The 22,866-nt window shown below is 41.8% G+C and overlaps 2 protein-coding genes across 3 annotated transcripts in view; one reads left to right on the top strand and one right to left on the bottom strand.

Moving 5' to 3' along the window:
- Positions 1-22,866, top strand: part of MRPL47 (mitochondrial ribosomal protein L47) — a 195,995-nt gene that overhangs the window by 79,547 nt on the left and 93,582 nt on the right. The gene's annotated exons all lie outside the window — the stretch shown is intronic.
- Positions 1-22,866, bottom strand: part of USP13 (ubiquitin specific peptidase 13) — a 129,627-nt gene that overhangs the window by 99,659 nt on the left and 7,102 nt on the right. For both annotated transcript variants that reach the window (XM_050780108.1, XM_050780109.1), the window contains exon 2: positions 1,163-1,288. In XM_050780108.1, coding sequence (XP_050636065.1) covers positions 1,163-1,288 — 126 coding nt within the window. The remainder of the gene's footprint in view (positions 1-1,162; positions 1,289-22,866) is intronic.

The raw sequence follows: 22,866 nt of genomic DNA, 5'->3' as shown, positions 1-22,866 counted from the left end.
AATGTAAAAATAACTCATCACACTTATAAGAAAAAGATAAATCCATAAAGAAAATAGGCCAAAAATATAAATAGGCAAATCCAACAAGAAAAAAAAAACAGAATAGAAAGTACAAAGAGATGTGCCAAATATTCAGATGCCGCTTCATAATCATTAGATTGGCAAAAACAGAAATCTGACCAAGGGTTGGTGAGAGTGTGGGAAAGCAAGAAATCATAATTATTGCAGATTGGAGTGCAAATAGGTACAATCACTCTGGGGAGAGACTTGGCACTATCTAGTAAAAACAAAGAGAAGCATAACATGAGCCTGCACAACCATGTTGTGCAGATCTAGAGATCTATTTCCTGAAGAAATCTGGCACTTGTACCCCCAGGAGAAGTGTACAAAAACGTTAATTGCTGCATTCTTTACAGTAGCAAAAAAATAGAAACAATCTAAATGTTCATCAATAGGAGAAGAGAATAAATTACAAGGTACTCATAAGATGAAAAACCAAACAACTATTGAAATCAATACATCCAGATGTATCTCGACATGGACAGATCCCAAAAGAAATGAAACATTTGGATGCTGAGGGGAAAAACTCTTCACAGAATTATAGGTAGGCGTATGATAGCATTTATCTACATCTTTAAAACATATAAAGTTATACTATGTTTTGTTCTTAAATATGCATTTGTTAATAAAACATACTGGCATGCATGGCACAGAAAAAGTTCACAGCAGTGGTTACTTCTGGTGAGGGAGAGGGACAAAAGGAACTTGAATTTTTAAGGAAGCTCTATTTCTTATACTAAAAAAACAAAACAAAACAAATCTGAAGCAAGAATATTCAAATGGGGTTTTTTTCCTGATTTTTGGATCCATGAGTGTATCTGTACTTTTCTGTATTTTTAAACCTAGTTTTTTTGTTTTCCAATTAGTCAACCTATGTATTCTTAAAAACACCAATCAGAAGTTTAGAGGAAGAAAAATAAAACTGGTTAAGATAAGGTTTGGGAGACTCTCTGGATTTTGCAAACAGTGCTGTTTTTGTTTCTCATCATCAAAGGGAAACAGAAGTTACGTGGGCATGGTCACATCTCCACGTGAGAAAGCACATTGAGACAACCTTACAGGAAAGACATCAAGGCCAGTTCTCTGAAAGTGCGGCTCTCACCTCTCGGACATGTCTTTTCAGGTGCATGTATACACTCTGTCCAGTTTTTCGAAAATGTCTTTCAACATGTTCCCTTCCAAAGGCCAAAAATGTATTCATGCATACATAGAGTCCGCCTTCAGAATTCTAGAAGAAAGAGAAAAAGTACATTAGCCAAGGATACCTAGCCAAGTAGTCAGATACAGAAAGAGGGAAAGGGAAGGAAGGCAAACGCTGAAGATAAGGCCTGGCAAAGGGCCACCGAGGCTCCTGCAGTCATCATCAATGACCCTTCGGCAGCTCCACAGACACCCACAGCAGTGGTTTCACCCCAGCCCTGGCTCCAAATGCTCCTATGGACAACTGAGCAATCGTTTCCCAAATGCTGGCTACGTTCACAGTGAGGTGAGATCCTCAGAGGCTCTAGGAAATAAACATGCTTGTCTGACAATAGGGCAAAGGAAGAGAAAGGTAGAAAAAAGTTGGCAAAACTTTCACTGTAATATTTTATCACCGTTCTTCCTCATTCATTGGTGCAAGTCTCCAGGAATGCAAAGTTTTAGGTCATTTTAGCAGGAAAGGGTTCTTCAAAGATATTGTTCCCTTTCTTTGGTGACACATGATATTTGATAGTATTCATGAATAAATTATAACAATGTAGCGCTGGGCGCAGTGACTCATGCCTGTAATCCCAGCACTTTGGGAGGCCGAGGCAGGCAGATCACAAGGTCAAGAGTTCAAGAACAGCCTGGCCAACATGATGAAACCCCATCTCTACTAAGAATACAAAAATTAGCCGGGCGTGGTGGCGGGCGCCTGTAGTTCCAACTATTCAGGAGGCTGAGGCAGGAGAATTGCTTGAACCTGGGAAGCGGAGGTTGCAGTGAGCCAAGATAGTGCCACTGCACTCCAGCCTGGGTGACAGAGTAAGACTCTGTCTCGGGAAAAAAAAAAAAAAAAAAAAAAATGTAATAAATAAATACAGGTTGAATATCTCTAATTCAAAAGTCTAAAATGCTTCAATGAGCATTTATGTTAAAGTATCATGTTGATGTTCAAAAAGTTTCAGATTTTGGAGCATTTTGGATTTCTAATTTTCAGATTAGGGATGCTGAAATAGTAAATATAATGCAAATATTCCAAGATCCAAAAAAAATAAAAATCTGAAACACTTCTAGTACCAAGCATTTCAGATAAGGGATACTCAATCTGTAATAACAATAAGTACATAATAAAGGATGAAATCTTATAATGCATGTTATTGCATGTCTGATATGCTTCATGTATATTGTTGTCTTTCTCTCTTTTTGTTATTGTTTTTTGTTTGTTTGTTTGTTTGTTTGTTTGTTTCAACAGCATCTCACTGTGTTCCCCAGGCTGGAGTGTAATGGCAGGATCCTGGCTCACTGCAGCCTCAACCTCCTAGGCTCAAGACCCTCCCACCTCAGCTTCCCAAGTAGCTGGGACTATAGGCATGTGCCACCATACCCAGTTAATTTTTGTATTTTTTGTAGAGATAGGGTTTTGCCATGTTGCCTAGGCTGGTTTCGAACTCCTAGGCTCAAGCAATTTGCCCACTTCAGCCTCCTAAAGTGCTGGGATTACAGGTGTGAGCCACCATGCCCAGCTTATGTATATGTATATTATTTCAATGCTAACCACTGCAAGTTGCTTATTGTTATTTCTACTTTACAGTATTGTTATTTCTACTTTACAGTATCAAAAAAAACACTAAGGATAAGTCACTTACCCAAGTTCACACAGCATGGAAGTGTTAGAGTTGAATCTATTTCTCCTTTTATCCCTCCATGCCACATTTCAAAGCACATAATATTATTTAGTTAAAGACATACTGCTACAATGAACAGTCAAGGATATGTTTGAATTTTAGATACTTGATTTTCTATCTTAATTTCATCTCTTGTTTTCTCTCACTTTGCTTAACATGCTTTTCTATAAACTTAAGCTACAAAATTAGCCATCCTTTCCTCAAAGGAAGAGGATTTTCTTAAGCTATGGTTAGTCTCACCTGTCCAAATAATAAAAATAATAATAATAAAATAATGTAAAACTAACTTTTGAATGCCTGACAAAATTGCCAATAAATACCTTACAAAATTCCTTACAGTGCATTTCAGTAGAGCACAAAGTACAATATCAAAATAAACATTGATGTTTATTACATATATATTTAAAAATTGTTTAAAATTCCAATAATTTTGTTTAAAATTTGTTTAAATTCCAATAAAAATTGTTTAAAATTGTTTAAAATTTGTTTAAAATTTAAATTCCAATAAAATTATTTAAAATTCCAAAACATCGTTTAAAATTCCAATAAAGATTGTTAATTTAAACAATTTTCTAATAATAAAATTCTCCAACATTGTATCTAGAATTTCTAAGTGAGGATATAAACAGTCCTCTCACAATGTGAACACTTAACCATTAACTCAAGCATGTGCCTCTTACTGTAGCATACACATTGCAATAAGCCAATTAAATAAATAACAGGTATAAAAATCACAAAGAAAGAAGTAAAATGGCCTCTATTTCCTAATGACAATACAGTCCATATGGAAAATTCTAAGAAATCTACACAAACTAGTGAAAATAACAACTAGTAAAAGCAATAAGTGAATTTAGCAAAATCACACGCTACAAATTAATAGACTAAAGTCAACCGCAATTTTAGATATTAGCAACAAACACTTGCAAATGAAATTTTTAATGCTTGACTTCAAAATAGCATCTAATCCCAGCATTTTGGGAGGCTGAGGCAGGTGGATCGTTTGAGCCCAGGAGTTCAAGACCAGTCTGGGCAACATGGAGAAAGCCTGTCTCTACAAAAAAAAAAAAAAAAAATACAGAAATTACCCAGCCTGTAATCCCAGCTACTTAGGAGGCTGAGGTGGGAGGGTCACTTTAACCCAGGGAGGTCAAGGTTGCAGTGAGCCATGATTGTGCCATCCGTGCTGGGTGACAGAAACAGACCCTGTCTCAAAAAAAAAAAAAAATCCAAAAAAGCTTATAATTATAATATAGCTTGTGTTTCTGGATAACTTGTCTACCTTTACATGAAATCATTTAAATAAAATTAGAAAAGTCCTTCAACTAGAGACAATACATTACATGCATTTAATCAACAAATTAGGTAAATATTTTCAAAAGAGTTTTCTAAATAAACATGTTTTTTGGATAGATAGACCTCTTAAGAAAAACATACTGCATCACTATAATAGTCAATTATTCATTAAATCCATTAAATTAAGCATCACATATTGTGATTTTTAAAAAAAGTTCCATTCTCTTCCAATAAAATGTAATTCAGTCTATGAATTCGAGCCAGAAGATTTACTGGGGAAAATAGGGAATTTGTAATAGAGGTCATGCACTGTCACCAGCTAGCTCTCTGGCCTAAGGCAGGCTGCCATATGGGGCTCTGAGCTCCAGTGTTCTCCGCTATAAACATGGCCATAGCAGTAATTTCCACCACACAGAGTTGCATGAAATTTAAAGGGGGTGAAATACATCAAAGTGCTTTCTGTGATATGTGACAATACATAAATGTTGTTTATTATATATTATGGGCTAATTATCATTATCTCATTATCCAAATCATTTTATAATTGGGGAAAACAAGCAGAAGGTAGAATAAGTGAGTCTGACAGCCACATAGGCTGGGAGTAACAAATACTAATCTGTCAGAAAAAAACACTAGGCAATTAGTAGAAGAACCAAGAAATTCGCAATCAGAAGAACAAAAATGTTCAAGGACAGTATTTTTCTAAAGAAAAATATAGAAATACTCTATAATCCAAGAGTTTATAGTTTCTTAAGTAATCATAGTCTTTCCAAATTTCATTGTCAAGGGTTTTTTTCTTATTAGGGAATCTGATGGAAATTTATTTTATTTTATTTTATTTTATTTTCTCATGGAGTTTTGTTCTTGTTGCCCAGGCTGGAATGCAATGGCACGATCTTGGTTCACCGCAACCTCCACCTCCCGGGTTCAAGCGATTCTCCTGTCTCAGCCTCTCGAGTATCTGGGATTAGAGGCATGCGCCACGACACCCAGCTAATGTTGTATTTTCAGTAGAGAGATGGGGTTTCACCATGTTAGCCACGCTGGTCTCCAACTCCTGACCTTGTGATCCACCCACCTCGGCCTCCCAAAGCGCTGGGATTACAGCGTGAGCCACTGTACCCGGCCAGAAATTTAACATACCAAACATGAATTCTCAATTTCTGAAGCTGCTTGATAATGTCACAAAGTCCATAATCAAAGAGAAAAATTCTTTGACACTCAGAAAGGAATGGCCAGATAAGGAAGGATTTCATTATGACATCAACAGGTGGCCGGGCACAGTGGCTCACACCTGTAATTCCAGCACTTTGGGAGGCAGAGGCGGGTGGATCATTTCAGGTCAGGAGTTCGAGACCAGCCTGGCCAACATGGTAAAACTCAGTCTCTACTAAAAATACAAAAGTTAGCTGGGCATGGTGGCAGGCGCCTGTAATCCAGCTACTCGGGAGGCTGAGGCAGAGAATTGCTTGAACCCAGGAGGCGGAGATTGCAGTGAGCCGAGATCACGCCATTGCACTCCAGCCTGGGCAATAGAGCGAGGGAAAAAAAAAAAATCAACAAGCTTGTTCCACTGGACACCAAGGCTGGCCACAGAGGTAGTGTGTGCCCCTCTACAGGGCCAATGCTGACAGGGAGGCCCTGCCCAATGCGCTCACCAGTAGTTCTAAAAATTCAGGGAACATTAAGACAGAAAACCCTTCTAAACCTATCACATATAGAACAAACACCCCAGTCTAATGATCTATGCTTTCTCCTTTCTTGCCCTATTAATGTCTAAATATTGGTCCTATCATACACTGTCTTTCACATACAGAGTCAGCACCCCATGGCCTCTGCTCCCAACAGCTTCTTTCAATCCTGATAAAAAGTCATGTGGATAACTGTCTCCCAATTTCCTTGTGACCAAAGCACAGAGAATGGTATACAGCCCACAATCAAGCTAAGCTACCTGACTCATAGAGTTTCAAACCCTCAACCTCATCCTCTCATTAACCAGCCATCTTCTCACTAAGATCACCAGCCAAGGAAGCATGGTAAAGCACATGCCTCCATGTGGACAAAAGGGCAGCCAAGAAATCAGGCAAGTGCAAGATGACGGTGAAATGCAACTGGAAGAATCAAAGGACAGTGTACGAGTCCATTCTCATACTGCTATAATGAAACACCCAAGACTGGGTAATTTATAAAGGAAAGAGGTTTAACTGACTGACAGTTCCACGTGGCTGAGAAGGCCTCAGGAAACAAAATCATGGCGGAAGGCAAAGAGAAAGAAAGGCACCTTCTTCACAGGGCAGCTGGAAGGAGAAGTGCTGAGCAAAGGGGGAAAAGCTCCTCATAAAACCATCAAATCTCATGAAAACTCATTCACTATCATGAGAACAGGATGGGGGTAACCAACCCCATGATTCAATTATCTCCCACCAGGTGCCTCCTACGACATGTGGGGATTATGGAAACTACAATTCAAGATAAGATTTGGGTGGGGACACAGCCAAACCATATCAGGCAGAATACAAAATAAAACTTTTTTTAAAGTAATGGTGGTAGAGTGCTCTATTAAATTAAAATAGATTACAGGCCAGGCACAGTGGCTCAAGCCTGTAATCCCAGCAATTTGGGAGGCCAAGGTGGGCAGATCACTTGAGGTCAGGAGTTCCAGACTAGCCTGGACAACATGGTGAAACCTCATCGCTACTAAAAATATAAAAATTAGCCAGGCGTGGCGGCACACGCCTCTAGTCCCAGCTACTTAGCAGGCTGAGGCAGGAGAATTGCTTGAACCCAGGAGGCAGGGGTTGTAGTGAGCTGAGAACACACCACTGCACTCCAGCCTGGGCAACAGAGCGAGACTCCGTCTCAAAAAATAATAATAATAATAATAATAATAAAATAGGTTACAGATAAAACTTATATAGCTTTGGGGAAATTTTTTTTAAAAAATTAATGGTAGCATAAGAATGGAGGCTCCAGAAATATATGCATTCTAAGATAACTGTTTAATATATGTCAAATCACAGGAAATACAAAAATGTGGAAAAGAACCACCAATAAAAGCTACTAGGAAAATTAACATCAGTATAGAAGAAAATTAATCTGGATCTACAACTTATATGAAACACGGTAATAAGGTCCAAATAGATCCAAGAAATAAGCAATTACAAAACTAAAAAGAGCAGAATCATACATTCAGCCCACTTTTAAAGGGGAAAATAATTTCTGGCCAAAAAAATTAAGGATATCTTCAGAGATGATGTAGTTTAGTTTAAAAATGTAAACACTAGTGACCATGTTTTGTACCACAAAATATAATGAAACAAATAAAAGACAAGATAATGGGGAAAAACATAAAGTACAGCGAATAAAAGCATGTATCCAAACTATATAAAAACTGATGAATCACAAGATGTCATCAACATTCAAGTTCAACTTAAGAAATTTTTTTTTTTTTTTTTTTGAGATGGAGTCTTGCTATGTCGCCCAGGCTGGAGTGCAACGGCGCGATCTCGGTTCACTGCAAGCTCCGTCTCCCGGGTTCACGCCATTGTCCTGCCTCAGCCTCCCAAGTAGCTGGGACTACAAGCACGCGTACCATGCCCAGTGAATTTTTTGTATTTTTAGTAGAGACAGGATGTTAGCCAGGATGGTCTCGATCTCCTGACCTCGTGATCCTCCCGCCTCGGCCTCCCAAAGTGCTGGGAAAGAATTTTTTTAAAGATCATTTGGTTTCCAATATGAGAAAATATTAAAATCAAACCATCACATCCTCACAACCTCCTTAAGTAAGCATAATAAAACCATCCCAAGGCACAGGTACATGCCTCATAAACCAGTAAAAACTATTAAAATTGCACAGCCTGAAGCCACAGACAAAACCCGTATATCTTCTCCTACAATATAAATCAGTTCAGCCTTTCAAGAGAGCAAAAAAAAACGGTGACCCTTTGACACTGTATTTTCCCTTTTGGCCCAAAAGGAGAAAAGAAGAAAAAAAGAAAAACGAATTTGTACAAAAATATTCTGCACAGAATGTGCAGTTCTGTGCACATTCACTATCTATAATAAAACAATGTAGCAATGACCCCAAATAGAGGACTTAAGAAATTGTGGGATATAAGCACAAGAAAATACTGCAACATTATTTAAAAAGACAAATTTATAAATTGTGTGCAACGAGTCTTGCTTGGTCTAGAGTGGTGCTTCTCCAACTATTGTCACAATGGATGAGGTTATTTTTGTTTTTTGTTTCGTGTTGTTTTCATTTGTTAAGGAAAGATACGTGGTCCCACTGCACATGGCTAGTTCAAAGCCCCAGCCAGATATGGTCTTACCACACACTTAAGTTCCACAAAACCCAAACCAGTCTATGTCCTAGGCAAACAGATCCACTGGTCACACAGTTGGCTTTGACTGCAATGTCAAGTTGCTATCGAAATCTCAAAACAGGCCGCGCACAGTGGCTCACGCCTGTTAATCCCACCACTTTGGGAGGCCAAGGCGGCCGAATCACCTGAGGTCAGGAGTTCGAGACCAACCTGGCCAACATGGAGAAACCCCTGTCTCCACTAAAAATACAAAATTAGCCTGGCGTAGTGGCACATGCCTGTAATCCCAGCTACTCAGGAAGGCTGAGGCAGGAGAAATCACTTGAACCCGGGAGGCAGAGGCTGCAGTGAGCCAAGATCGTGGCATTGCACTCCAACCTGGGCAACAAGGGCAAAACTCCATCTCAAGAAAAAAAAAAAAAAGAAAGAAAGAAAAAAATCTTGAAACACTACTCTCAGTGCTGTACTCATCTCTCAGCCCAGTCAGCTGACACACTTTAGGTAGCACTTGTCTAGGGCTAGGTGAACTCGGCCCAAGTCTAAGAGTGTCTCACCCACCCAGGAAAGCATTATTTAAAAGACTTTCAGGACACGAGGTCAGGCCTGCAGCCTTTATAGTAGCCCCATCAATGCCTCCTCACTGCAGGCGCTTCCCAGACCCCACACTCTGTCAGTCTCTGCCTAGGAACTACTCCCACATCTCCCAGCTCAGCCCCTGTTCTGACAGTCCTTGACCCTAAATCTGCTTTCATTTCACAATCAGTGTCATGCTCATTGAAATCTATCGCTATGGGAAACCCAAGCTTCCTTCAGTTTGTCGCCAGTACCTTCAGAAGCTGAAATATACATTTGCTCCTTGAAGGCAGAAAAATTGTATCATTTATTGCTAAATCCTAAAAATAGTACCTGGTACAGGGCATGGGACAGGAAAACTGTGTCATATTCACCACTGAATCCCAAAAACAGTACCTGCTACAGGGCAGGACTGAACAAACTTTTGTAGGATGAATGATAGTTTTTGTCTTCACTATTTGTTATTTGGTCTCTCTCCCTCAAACTATTCCTCAGTGCCCTTCTGATCTGAATTTAAAATGCTTCACAGCACGGGTTCCACTTAAAGTCTCTGGCATGACTAAACAATGGGAATTCTCAAAATAAAACTCATGGCCACGCATAGATAAACAGCCGGAGGCACCAGCAGAAATTCTAGCTTTTCAGGTTTGTTTGGCTGAAGTCACTCTTAGCACCCTAGACACTTGAACCCCACTGCCCCAGCCCTCCCACCTACTGTAACCAAGCCAGTCTCACATGGGTTCTTCAGGAAAGTGGCTGCCTTCTCTGCACCCCCATCCCACCTTGGATCCTACCTGCCTCCTGTGCTCAGAGGACACCCAGCCCAGAATGACCAAAGTGCAGTTCTGTGCACAATCTTAAGCTAAATGGATTCTAATGATCATTTTTATGATGCACTAACCAGAAACTTGACCAAGATGCAAGACTTTGACATCCAAAATCACAAGAAAGTCAAGAAATACTGCACAGGGCTCTATAATGATTTCCCTTAACTTCTCCAGCCCCACAATCAAACAGTAAGAAAGAAGCAGCATTGGCCGAGCACGGAGGCTCACGCTTGTGATCCCAGCACTTTGGGAAGCAGGTCAGGAGATCAAGTCCATCCTGGCCAACATGGTGAAACCCTGTCTCTACTAAAATACAAAAAATTATCCGGGCATGGTGGTGTGCATCTGTAGTCCTAGCTACTCAGGAGGCTGAGGCAGGGGAATTGCTTGAACCCGGGAGGCAGAGATTGCAGTGAGCTGAGATCACACCATTGCACTCCAGCCTGGCAACAGAGTAAGACACCTTCTCGGAAAAAAAGGAAAAGAAAAGAAAAAAGAAAAAAGGAGCAGCATTAGAAGCCCCATGTATTGTTAAAATCCTGTCTTCAATGCATTTCAATATACATACAGTATATACCTAAGCCATTCATTTACTACTTTATATCGTATCACTCTATGTGCTATTCAGAAGTAACATCAAAGACAAAGTCACTTATTTTTATATTGCCTGCCGTTTAAAAGAATGCTAAAATGGTGGCAAATATAAAGGTCAAGGTTGCAACATGTTTCAGAGTAGCAAGTGAACAGTCATTTTAAATAAAAATACACTACATTGTCAATCGGTAGGTGTTCAGAGAACTTTGTTTACGATGATGTTTTCTTGGCAACCAGCCTTCCCACTGGAAGACAGGAAGGGAGCGTGAGTTTATGTGAGCAACGCGCTCAGGAAACACAGTCCCTGCATAACACTTGTTTTTATAACTACAGAACAGTGTCTCCTGTGGAAAACAAGTGGTCATTGCTGCAAAGAGAAACATAATGTAGGTAGATGGAGTCACAACAAATCCACGCCGGGGCAAATCATATACTAACACCACGGGAAGACGGTGACTCACACACCCTTGGAAAAGGAAGGCCAAGAAGACCAGAACACAATATTTTCTAGAACATTGACTCAAAAAAGAGCAGACAGGAAAAAAAATTAACCAAATGAGCTGCTTGTAATTGTAAAAAAAAAAAGCAACCCAAATGCCCAAGAACAGATTTGCTTAATAATTTATGGTACCTCCATGAAATGTAACACTCTTCAGCTATTTGAAATTGACTTGTGGATGACTATTTACTGATAGAAAAAAATATGCACATGGTAATTTTGGGTGAGGAAAGCAGGTAACAAAACACTGTGTATGCTGTTATAATATACATGACATGCACACTCTTCCTGGCATATGATGTTATCTCAGCATGGGGAGACAATGTGGGAATTTGTTTTCTTCCCATTCTCTTCTGGCATTTTTTAATTTATCTTCAGGAACATAGATTCATTTTTTAATTAAAATACAAATAAAAGTTTTTTAACTGAATGTATTTAGATATGCTCCCTTTTCTCAACCTGGCTTCCCAACCACACAGCTTTATGGGGGCTGTACATTTCCACTACTCAAAGTAAAGCGTGGTGGCAATAACTTGAGATTTTTATTTTTTATCTTTGAGAGAGTCTCACTCTATCGCCCAGGCTGAAATGCAGTGGAGCAATCTCAGCTCACTTCAACTTCTGCCTCCCGGGTTCAAGGGATTCTCCTGCCTCAGCCTCCCAAGTAGCTGGGATTACTGGTGCCCACCACCACGCCTGGCTAATTTTTGTATTTTTAGTAGAGATGGGGTTTTGCCATGTTGTCCAGGCTGGTCTCTAATTCCTGATCTCAAGTAATCCACCCACCTTAGCCTCCAAAGGTACTGGGATTGGCCAGGCAGAATGACTCACGCCTGTAATCCCAGCACTTTGTGAGGCCGAGACAGGCAGATCACCTGAGGTCAGGAGTTCGAGAGCAGCCTGGCCAGCATGGTGAAACCCCGTCTCCAATAAAAATACAAAAATTACCCAGGCATGGTGGCGCACACCTGTAATCCCAGCTACTCAGGAGGCTGAGGCAGAAGAATCGCTGGAACCCAGGAGGCAGAGGTTGCAGTGAGCCGAGATCACGCCACTGCACTCCAGCCTGGGCGACAGAGCAAGACTCTGTCTCAAAACAAAATAAAAAAATTGTTGGATTGCAGGCATGAGCCACTGTGCCTGGCCAATAATTTGAGATTAATAAGAGATTACCTTGAGATCTGCAGCTGAGGAAATTCGGGAACAAGTGAAATAGAGGTGATAAGGAGTGTAACCTCAGGGAGGCAAATGAGACTGTGATTACAACTGGGAAAAGTGAAACTAATCAGGAACACTGTACTCTAGTTGGCTGCCACTCGTGTTTACAGAAGGGGGTGGTCAATGTGGAGAATGGAAAAGAAGCCATGAGAGTGAGGCTGTGATGTCTTCTCTAGAGGCAAAAGAAGGCCATGGGGGTGAAGGGCAGAAGGAGTGTGTTCAGTCCCTCAATGCAAGACATCAGAGACCCAGCAAGGGTGATGCCCTAATGACATTTACATCCTAGTAAAAAGAGACAGGCAACAAGCAAGAAAGAGACATCAAAGATAATTCCCAGCAGTGATAAGAGGAGCCTGAGGATTGGGGTCTTTATACAGACAGGAGACAGGGTTGTCTCTAGGAGGCTGAGACTTCAAAGATGATGAGTAGTCAGGCAAGCAAAGAAGGAAGAGTACCCTCTCCAGATGCAAAAGCATGTGCAAAGGTCCCAACTCCAAAAAAAGCTTGGCTACTGCTTTGAAGGATAGAAAGCCAGCCAGGTGCTGGAGAAGCATGAGAAAAAGGTGGTGACAGTACAGAAGGGGAGGGCTGCAAAGGTCAGCTCAAGAAAGCCTTGCACGCCAGGGGAGAGCTGGGTGCACACTGGGCAGAAGCAAAGCCACTGGAGGCTTCTAAAGTGAGAAGTGCCATGATCTCATCTACATTTTTCAAAGATCACTCTGGCTACTGTGGAAGAATTATGGCGGGGGGAGGGTCAAGAGAATATGCAGTTGAGAGGCTACTGTATAGTCTAGACCCACACTGTCTAATATGGTAGCCACTAGCCATATGTGAATATTTAAATTTAAATTAAGTTAAATTAAAACTTCAGTTCCTCTACCGCACTAGCCAATTTCAAGTGCTCAACAGCCAAAGATGGCTAGTGGCTACCCTATTGGACAGCTCAGACACAGAATAATTCCATCATCTCAGAAAGCTCTTTTAGACAGCCTTTGTCTAAACAAGGCCAGATGGTGGCTTAGCCTGGGGAAGGTGACAGGAGAAAGAGGGAAGGGGGCTGACAGCAGAGACAGGGAAATGGGCAGTGTCAGGATATTATTGTATTTTATTTATTTATTTAATTTTTTTGTTTGTTTGTTTGTTTGTTTGTTTTTGAGATGGAGTCTTGCCCTTTAGCCCAGGCTGGAGTCCAGTGGCGTGATCTCAGCCTACTGCACCTCTGCCTCCCGAGTTCAAGAGATCCTCATGCCTCAGCGTCCCGAGTAGCTGGGACCACAGACGTGTGCCACCACATCGGCTAATTTTTGTATTTTTATTAGAGATGGGGTTTCACCATGTTGGCTAGGCTGGTCTCAAACTCCTGACCTCAGGTGATCTGCCCGCCTTGGCCTCCCAAAGTGCTGGGATTAGAGGCGTGAGCCACTGTGCCCAGCCAGGATATAATTTTAGGATAGTGCACACTAGCCCAGGAGATGGATTAGGTGTAGAGGCATGTGGAAAAGGGTGGAAGTGAGGACAACTCCTAATGGTTCTGATTCATTACTGAGTACATAAGAGCACCCTCCTGTCTCTGCCCAACTTTTGCTTTCATCAAGCAACCACCTACCTATGAATTCAACCTCTCAGGTACTTACTTCCATGTCCGAATGACAGACATGAGTGTTCCAATAACCAGAGCACAGATCTCCAGTATATTCTCGCTTCTAGAGCAAACCAGACAAGAGTTTTAAATTGCAAAAATTAAGCACCCATAAACAAGAAGCAAATGAGCAAATTAAGCACTCATAGGTAAGAAGCAAGTGAGCAATAAGAAAGTAAAACAAGATTCCAGATCAAGGGCGGCAAGCATGCAACACACAGAAGGGGGAAATACAATGGAGAAAAGCATTATCAGAAAATAGGGCTGGATGCAGTGGCTCATGCCTGTAATCTCAGCACTTTGGGAGGCCAAGGCAGGCGAACTGCTTGAGCCCGGGAGGTCAAGGTTGCAGTGAGCCAAGATCACACCACTGCACTCTAGCCTGGACAACAGAGTGAGACTTCGTCTCAAAAAACAAATAAACAGAGAAAGAAAGAAAACAGGCTGGCTAGCAGGGAATAATCAAACAGGTCACCAGTAAAACAAAATTACCAGAATACAATAGTTGCAAAATCTAAAATCTTGGTTTCAACAGCAGATTCAGTGAAATAAATGTGTCCACATAAACTAGGTAGGAAAGAACAAAGGCATGTAATCCCAAGAGAGTATTGGCCTTGCTGCTAAACACTGATAAAACATCTGTGGCCATGAAATGTTAAGAAAAAAACGGAAATACTAATCCAGCAGCAGGCATGGTGGCGCACACCTGTAGTCCCAGCTACTCAAAAGACTGAGGTGGGAGGACCACTTGAGCCCAGGAGATCGATGCCAGCCTGGGCAGCACAGCGAGACCCCATCTCTAAAAAATATATAAATAAATAAATGTTGAAATGTTAATGCAGTAATGATTCCTCCAGCTTGCTCTGACTTTGACTGTCTCCCTTTCTGCAGAGGACTCCTATGCATTAGAGCTGTACAGCCTGGTCCTGCACAGCTAAAGGCAGAGTCTGAACAACTAAGTTTTGACTACACTATAAATTTAGTGTTCTACTGAGGCATCATTTATTAACTTTTTTGATAAGTATAAAACTGAAGCAGCCGGGCATGGTGGTTCATGCCTGTAATCCCAGCACTTTGAGAGGCCAAAGCGGGCGGATCACCTGAGGCTGTGAGTTCAAGACCAGTCTGACCAACATGGAGAAATCCCATCTCTACTAAAAATATAAAAATTAGCCAGGTGTGGTGATGCATGCCTGTAATCCCAGCTACTCGGGAGGCTGAGGCAGAATAATCACTTGAACCCAGGAGACAGAGGTTGCAGTGAGCCGAGATCGCTCCATTGCACTCCAAACTGGACAAGAAGAGCAAAACTCTGTCGCAAAAAAAAAAAAAAAAAAAAAAAAAAAAAAGGATCATTCCTCTGGGTATTTTGAGCAATGAGGATACTGACCCCACCGCAGCTGGGGAAGGCCAGAGGCAGGGCACGAAGTTGAACTACTACAATACTCTCAGGACAAAGGGTAACATGGAAACCATCAGCATACGAACACAGTGAACTGGGCACCTGCAGCAGTCCCCAGCTTACACACAAAAAGAAAATGTGAAACCACCTTGTCAACAGTACACCTTTTATAGTCATTTCTTATTTTTATTTTATTTTTTAAAAGTGATGGTTTTCTTCAGGATGAAATCCCCCTGATAAACACGAAGATTGAATTTCCAGGCTAACCCATAAAAGCCCATCCCTCGGATCTGAATTTGAGTATGAACAATGGCCCAGAACAGAGTCCCCATCAAAGAGGCCAGCAAAAGCTTTCACTGTTGAGTAGAGCCTTATGCAGAATTACCAAGTAAAAGACGTCTCTCTTCGGCAACCCTAAGACTCCATAAATGCCATTTCATCTTCTCGAAGGGAACCCCTCATTAAACCACTAATAAAAGGGCAAGTACCTCTGCTACATATCCACTAGCTTAAAAGTGAGAGCTAGGGAGGGGAGAGTTCCAGAGAGGACAGCAATAAGATAGGTTGAATGGACAGCTGTGATTACAACAACCCTGCAAGGTAAGGCACTACAAAGGGGGAAACCAAGGCTCACAGGAATTCAGTGACATTAAAGCATTTGTTGAAGTCACATGGCTGCTAAGTAGTAAGTGGAGGTGGATTTGAGCCCAGGCCAGTCTAGCCCCCTGCGGGCTGCCTGGTGCTACTGAGAAGCAGATGTCGTTTTGGTGACAGGAGCCAGGTGGGCGGCTGTCGGCAAGCACACGCTCTCGTGGGGGCCTGGGGAAAAGAGCAGTTTCTCTTTTTTTCAAGACCGTTTCATTCAAGGAAAGCAGGAGGGACAGGCAAAGGAGGGCAGCCCCACTCAAGTAAGCAGCCTGCACCAGGCACCCTGCCAAGCTTTCCTGAGGGGCAGGAGAGAGGTTTCAGCAGGCTTTGCCAGCTCCACTCCCCAAATGCAAAAGGACAGCTGGAGTCCCTGGGAAGTGGCCACTCCAGATTGACAGCTCCCTGACAAAAACAGTGGCAAGACCCAAGGTGCTGGGCTTCGAGACACCGGTGAAGGAGCTGCAAGACAGGGGCCCTCACAGCCCACTTGTCCTAATCAGCTTGTGTCCAGCAATAAAACTGGGGACCTAGAGAGAGAATTTACACCAACTGAGGCTTCTTCCAAAGAACAGGCTGGACACTCAATGGCAGAACCTGCCCCAAATGGCACCTCCAAAGGAGCAATTCAGCAGCTTTACACAAAGGATACAATATGTGAATTACTTTCAACCCTGCTTCCTGTAGCCACTCCCACCTATTCCTCATTCCACTTCCAGAACAGTAGCACCAGAGGACAACCATCCCCATGCTGTTCCCTTGCTCATAATTGGCTGGTCCCTCAGGTCTAACCTTATCAAGACCAACCTCTTTTACATCCCACAGAAGATTCAACTTTGCTTTCCAGTCTCCCCAGGAATCTTCTCTTCCATAAGACAATTTTTACTGTCTCACATGCAAGTCAAGTTGGTCCCAATTCCATACCTTTGTTCACCCTTCCCCTCCAAAGTGCTGCCTCTTTGGATTCCATCCAGTTGTCCAGGCCAGTAACTCTTCTAGACTTTGTTGATTATTCCCAGGTCTAAAATCTCCTCTCACAAATTTTAAGCACCACATTGTTTAAAGCTTAAATATCCAGCTGGGTGCAGTGGCTCATGCCTGTAATCCCACACTTTGAGAAGCCAAGGCAGGCAGATCACTTGAGGTCAGGAGTTCAAGAACGCCCTGACCAACATGGAGAAACCCTATCTCTACTGAAAATACAAAAATTAGCTGGGCAAAGTGGTGCATGCCTGTGGTCCCAGCTACTCAGGAGGCTGAGGCACAAGACTCACTCGAACTGGGGAGGCGGAGGTGGCAGTGAGCCGAGATCACACCACTGCACTCCAGCCTGGGCGACACAGCAAGACTCTGTCTCAAAAAAAAGAAAAGCCTTAAATATCCTGTAAGTGCTGCAGGGTCTAACTTCATGACTCATCAGGGTTTAAAGACCAACTCTGTCATGAAGCCATCTTTGAACAAATCCTTGAAGAAATTACCTAACCTCTCTGACTCTCCATTCCTCATCTGTAAAACAGGGGCAAAATCGTAACTATAACATGTAAGCCAATTACTATCATAATTAAATGAGATGACGTACATAAAAGTGCCTGGCATAGTATTTGATTCATAATAGACACTTGACGGATTGGAGTTAGCTCAAGCGGTTACGTCCTCATGCCAGACTTTCCATAATGGACACTTGAAATTAGCATACACACTCCACTATGATAGAGATCCATGTCACACTCTTCTCTGCCATGGTCCTCTGTTTCCCTCCCACTTACACCCTCTCTCCCCCTATAATACTTCCTGCAGCGCAGAGTGTACAGTAAGCCATAAGTCAGTATTAACACTTGCTAATTAACACAAAGCAGAATGTTTCCTTTTTAATCTTTTTTTTTTCTTTTGAGACAAGGTCTTACTCTGTTGCCTGGGCTGGAGTGCAATGGCATGATCATGGTTCACTGCAAACTCCACCTCCTAGGTTCAAGCGATTATCCTGCCTTAGCCTCCTGAGTAGCTGGGATTACAGGTGCCTGCCACCATGCCAGGCTAAGTTTTGTATTTTTAGTAGAGACGGAATTTCACCATGTTGGCCAGGCTGATCTTGAACTCCTGACCTCAGGTGATCCGCCGACCTCGGCCTCCCAAAGTGCTGGGATTATAGGCGTGAACCACCGTGCATGGTCTTTCCTTTTTAATCTTACCACATGAGGTACATCCTATCCTGCACCTCAAGCAACATCTCTGTCCAGAGGCATATTCAGATTCATTACATTCTTGTCATTGTTACATTGTCCTGTTGTTCTAGCCCTAAAAATAGATGTTCCTGTTCACATCTTCCCTGTGCGTGGGAACAAGGGGAGTCCTAACTGATCACCACAATACTGAACAGACCAGACAGAGGCCTGATCTGCAACCATAGATCCCAGTCCTTTTGTCATCTCCCTGAGGGGCCCAATGTGGGATCTTTTACCAAGCACGCTAGAACCACAACACAAATAACACTCAGCAAGTACCCAAGACACTTTTCCCTGGCTTTTCAAGGGTCAAACCTATGATGTTTCAGATAATAAGATAACATGAAAATACCATATTGGCAGCTGGGTGCGGTGGCTCATGCCTGTAATCCCAGCACTTTGGGAGGCTGAGGCGGGCAGATCATTTGAGGTCAGGAGTTCCAGACCAACCTGACCAACATGGTGAAACACTGTCCCTAGTAAAAATACAAAAAAAATAGCTGGGCATGGTGGCACACGCCTGTAATCCCAGCTTGAACCCGGGAAGCGGAGGTTGCAGTGAGCCAAGATCATGCCACTGCACTCCAGCCTGGGCAACAGAGCGAGACTCCATTAAAAAAAAAAAAAAAAAAAAAAAAAAAAACAGAAAATCAGAAAAGATACAGGCTTAATGGCACAGGTTCACAAATTGTGTGGTTTTTAGTTCTCTACTCTTTTCCTTTTAATTCTCCAAGACCTCAGCTATTCCACATCCCCACAATCTGTATCCCACCCATGACAAAGATGTAGAAAGTGAAAGCAAAGGAAAACAGATATCTAACTCAGCTTATGAGGATGGGAGGAGTCCTCACAGACAACACCTGAGCTGGCTTTAAAGGACCAACAGGGCTTTTCCAGGGGGCTGAAGGGTGAGAGAATGCATTCCAGGTCAATGCAAGAGCATGAGCAAGCACATGGAGGGGCAAGAGCACGGAGCACCTAGAGAATAGAAAGTCCTTTGGGACAGAAAGAAAGTAAGCAGAGGTCAGGAAAGCTGGATCAACAGCTTCGGATAAACTGAGGTGATGTGCCATGTTAGAAAAGTCTGAATGGCACCATTGAGGATTTCAAGGCAGGAAAATGACATGATCAGACCTCTATTTTTAAAAATATCTGAGAGTGCAGTGTGACAGACAGGAAGGGAAAGCAAGGTGGTTGTTAGGAAGCTTCTGCAACAGTCCAGGCAATAAAGGATGAGGGCCTGAGCCTTAGCAATGCAAGGGTAAGAGGAGGATATACCAGAATTTGGTGATTAATGGGATGTGATGCTAAAAGAGACAGTGAGATAGCCATGTTCATAGCAGCACGATTCACAGGAGCCAAAAGGTGGAAGCAACACAGTGTCCCTGACAGATGACTGGATAAACAAGATGCAGTGTATATACACAATGGGATATTATCCTGAAAGAAAACTGACACAACAACGTGGATTAACCTTGAGGACATTATGCCAAGTGAAATGAGTCAGTCAAAAAGGACAAATATTGCATGATTCCACTTGCATAAAGTACCTAGAGTGGTCAAATCTGAGAGACAAAAAGTAGAATGGTGGCTATCAGAGGCTGAGAAAAGGGGAGAACAGGGAGTCATTGTTTAATGGGTACAGAGTTTCTATTTTGCAAGATGAAAAGAATTCTGAAGACAGACAGTGGTGATAATTGCAAAACAGTGTGAATGTACTTCAATGCCACTGAACTGTACATTTTAAAATGGTTAACATGGTAAAGTTTATGTTATATGTATTTATTTTATCACAATTTAAGAAATAAAAAGAGAGAGAGGGAGGTAGAATGGATGATACCATACATCTCTCAATCTGGGGCACTAAAATGGATGGCCGCTCCTTTAACTGAGCTCCACTCCATAGGAAGAGGAATGCAGGGGAGGAAAAAGAGAATTCAGAGTTGCACAGATGTCCAGATTCAAAATGAGCAGAGAACGTGAACTTTTCCAAAACGTCTTCCTGGCAGGATCAGCATCATCTCTCACATTCCAAAGCTCTAAAAATGGTACAACTTTAAAGGTAATGAACTACTGTCCAAAAGGGACAGCAAGTGACTTCTTGATTATGATTTTAGAAAAGCAGGATTTTAGGGTACACAGGGCAAATGACACAAAGACATCCATTTCACTCTTTTCTGAAACCCCAATCAAAGGACAGCAAAGGGATTTTTTAAAGACATAAGCTATAGCACTAAAGTTTGGAAAGCTGGACTAAATGAATGCTAAGAGACTAAGATGGCGACGGAGCTGAATCCTAGGCCAGCAGCAGGGAAAGCCAAGATCCAACCTGATCTTCACCCCAGAATGCCCAAAAGACTCCAGAACTGGCAGTTCAAGATAACTCTGGATGATGGGGTGAAGTAGGAGCTAAAATAAAGAAAAAGAGTTTCTACGTAGCCATCAGAGCCCCAAATCTCACCTCCACTCCCAGACGTTCCTCCCTTTCCTGGCAAAGAACTGGAGAATGATTCTCTAAAGCAGATGAAAACAAAGGTTTCAGCGCTGGGGAAGAATGGGCTTAGTTAAGAATAGGGGCACCATCACGAACATGGGGACTAAGAGAATGTATGTGTATCAGTCCAGATTTGGTCAGAAAATAGATGCTATTCTAGGTATTACAGGCAGGAAGAGATTTGATACAGGAAATTAAAAGCTTAAAAAATCATGGGAAGGGCAGTGAGAGCCATAGTCAGAGAAATCACTGCCTATGTTCAGGAAATCAGGATGTGCAAGCGTCACAAGAAACTGCACAGATGACGTCAGATCCCCCACCACTGAGCTAACTGTGTCCCAGAAGGACACTCAGATGCTGCTAGGAAAACCTCAGATCGACCAGGTGCCACAGTTGCAATAGGAAAGTGGCTGGCTTCTCCTTCTTTTTTGCCTTCTAAATCTCTTACTGGAAAAATCAATATCAGAATCTTACCACCAAGAGACTCTGGGAAATGCAATGTCCAGGAGCCAGCCCCTGCAATGATGGGAGAAGCTTAGCAAAGCACAGACACAGCTGAGAACCTACAGGCACTATCCAGCTGGTATCCAATACCCAGATGGGGGGACCACCTTCACCCTCTGCTCCCACTCAGTTCCCTGAATATTGGCAGACAGGCCTATATTTTCCAGACAAGAGATCAGAATAGTCTCCTAACTGGTAGCCAAAGGAAAAAAAAAAAAAAATTAAGACACTAACATTTAAGCTTCCCCAAATAAACAGCCCAGCCAGGTCACCCTACAATGAAACTCACAGTTCAGAGAATAAAAAAAAATTCCTATCTATGAAATAGTCAATTCCCAGCTCAAGTAGCTCTAATTTTTTCAAAAAGTGTCGATCAAATTCTCTAAATTTTAATTTGCTTCAAAAAGAATGTGCATGCAACATATGACATCTATGCTTGAGCTAAAATTAAGACAATAATTTAATGTGAACCCATAAAAGCTACATTTCAGGCGAGGTATGTGACTAGAATAAGTGGTTATATCTTCTTACCTAAACTCTAGAACTTTGGTTTCCAAAGTAAGGCCTGGTAACCCTGTGACACCCCAGAGTCTTTAAGTAATTTGGGAGGTCAAAACTATTATCATAACATGAAGTTACTTGCCTTTCTCTCTCTCATTCTCTCACAGCATACAGTGGCATTTTCTCAAGGCTACATGACATGCAATGACATCATTTCGAAAGCTAATAGAATGTAATTGTTCGAATTGTTTTAAATTTTTCTCAGTTTTAATTTCTAGTATGGTAAATAGCAGCAGACATCACACAAAAGCTTTTTGTGGTTCTCAAAAATGTTTAAGCGTATAAAGAGTCAGAAAGCTTGAGAATCACTGCTTGAGAACAACTTTTCAGCTAGTTGCTTTTCGAAGGAAACTTTTGACATGTGAAACTAATAAGATTTACTTTAAGTTTGTATCTTCAAAGTGGGAAAAAAGTCTGTCTGCTCCTAAATTTTGCTTTACTATCTCGTATCAGTTTATCCATTAGGAGGAAGAGTTTTCCACAGAGATCCTAAATTAACTTTTTTTTCTCCCTGCAAGTAAGCATTATGATGGGAAGTCTCCTTGCCTGCAAGGCAACGTGCATAGTACAATGGTAAAATGCAGAGAATCTACAGGGACTCAAACAAATACTTCTACACCAACAATTGAAGCAGCTTTATTCACAACAGTCAAAAGGTAGAAACAACCCGATGTCCATTAACAGGTGAATGGACAAATAAAATGTAATACATGTACATATATATGATGGAATATTATTCAGCCTTAAGAAGGAAGGAAATTCGGATACGTGCTACAACACTGAAACTTGATAACATTATGCTAAATGAAATCAGCCAGACACAAAAGGACAAATACTGTGTAATTCCACTTGTATAAAGTGCCTAGAATAAGCAAATTCACAGGGACAGAAAGTTGAATGGACATTACAAGGGGCTAGGAGAAGGGAGAAATGAGGGTTTATTGTCAAATAAATACAGAGTTTCAGTTTGGAAAGATGAAAAACTGGAGATCGACAGTAGTGATATTTACACAACAATGCGTAGTGACACAGCAATGCGAATGTAATTTAATGCCACTGAATTGTACAATGAAAATGAGTTTAAATGTTTCAATGCAAATGTAATTTAATGCCACTAATTGTACAATTAAAACAAGTTAA

This window comes from Macaca thibetana, chromosome 2 (assembly GCF_024542745.1).
Source record: "Macaca thibetana thibetana isolate TM-01 chromosome 2, ASM2454274v1, whole genome shotgun sequence".
NCBI lineage: Eukaryota > Metazoa > Chordata > Mammalia > Primates > Cercopithecidae > Macaca > Macaca thibetana.
This window is presented reverse-complemented; position numbering and strand designations above follow the sequence as displayed.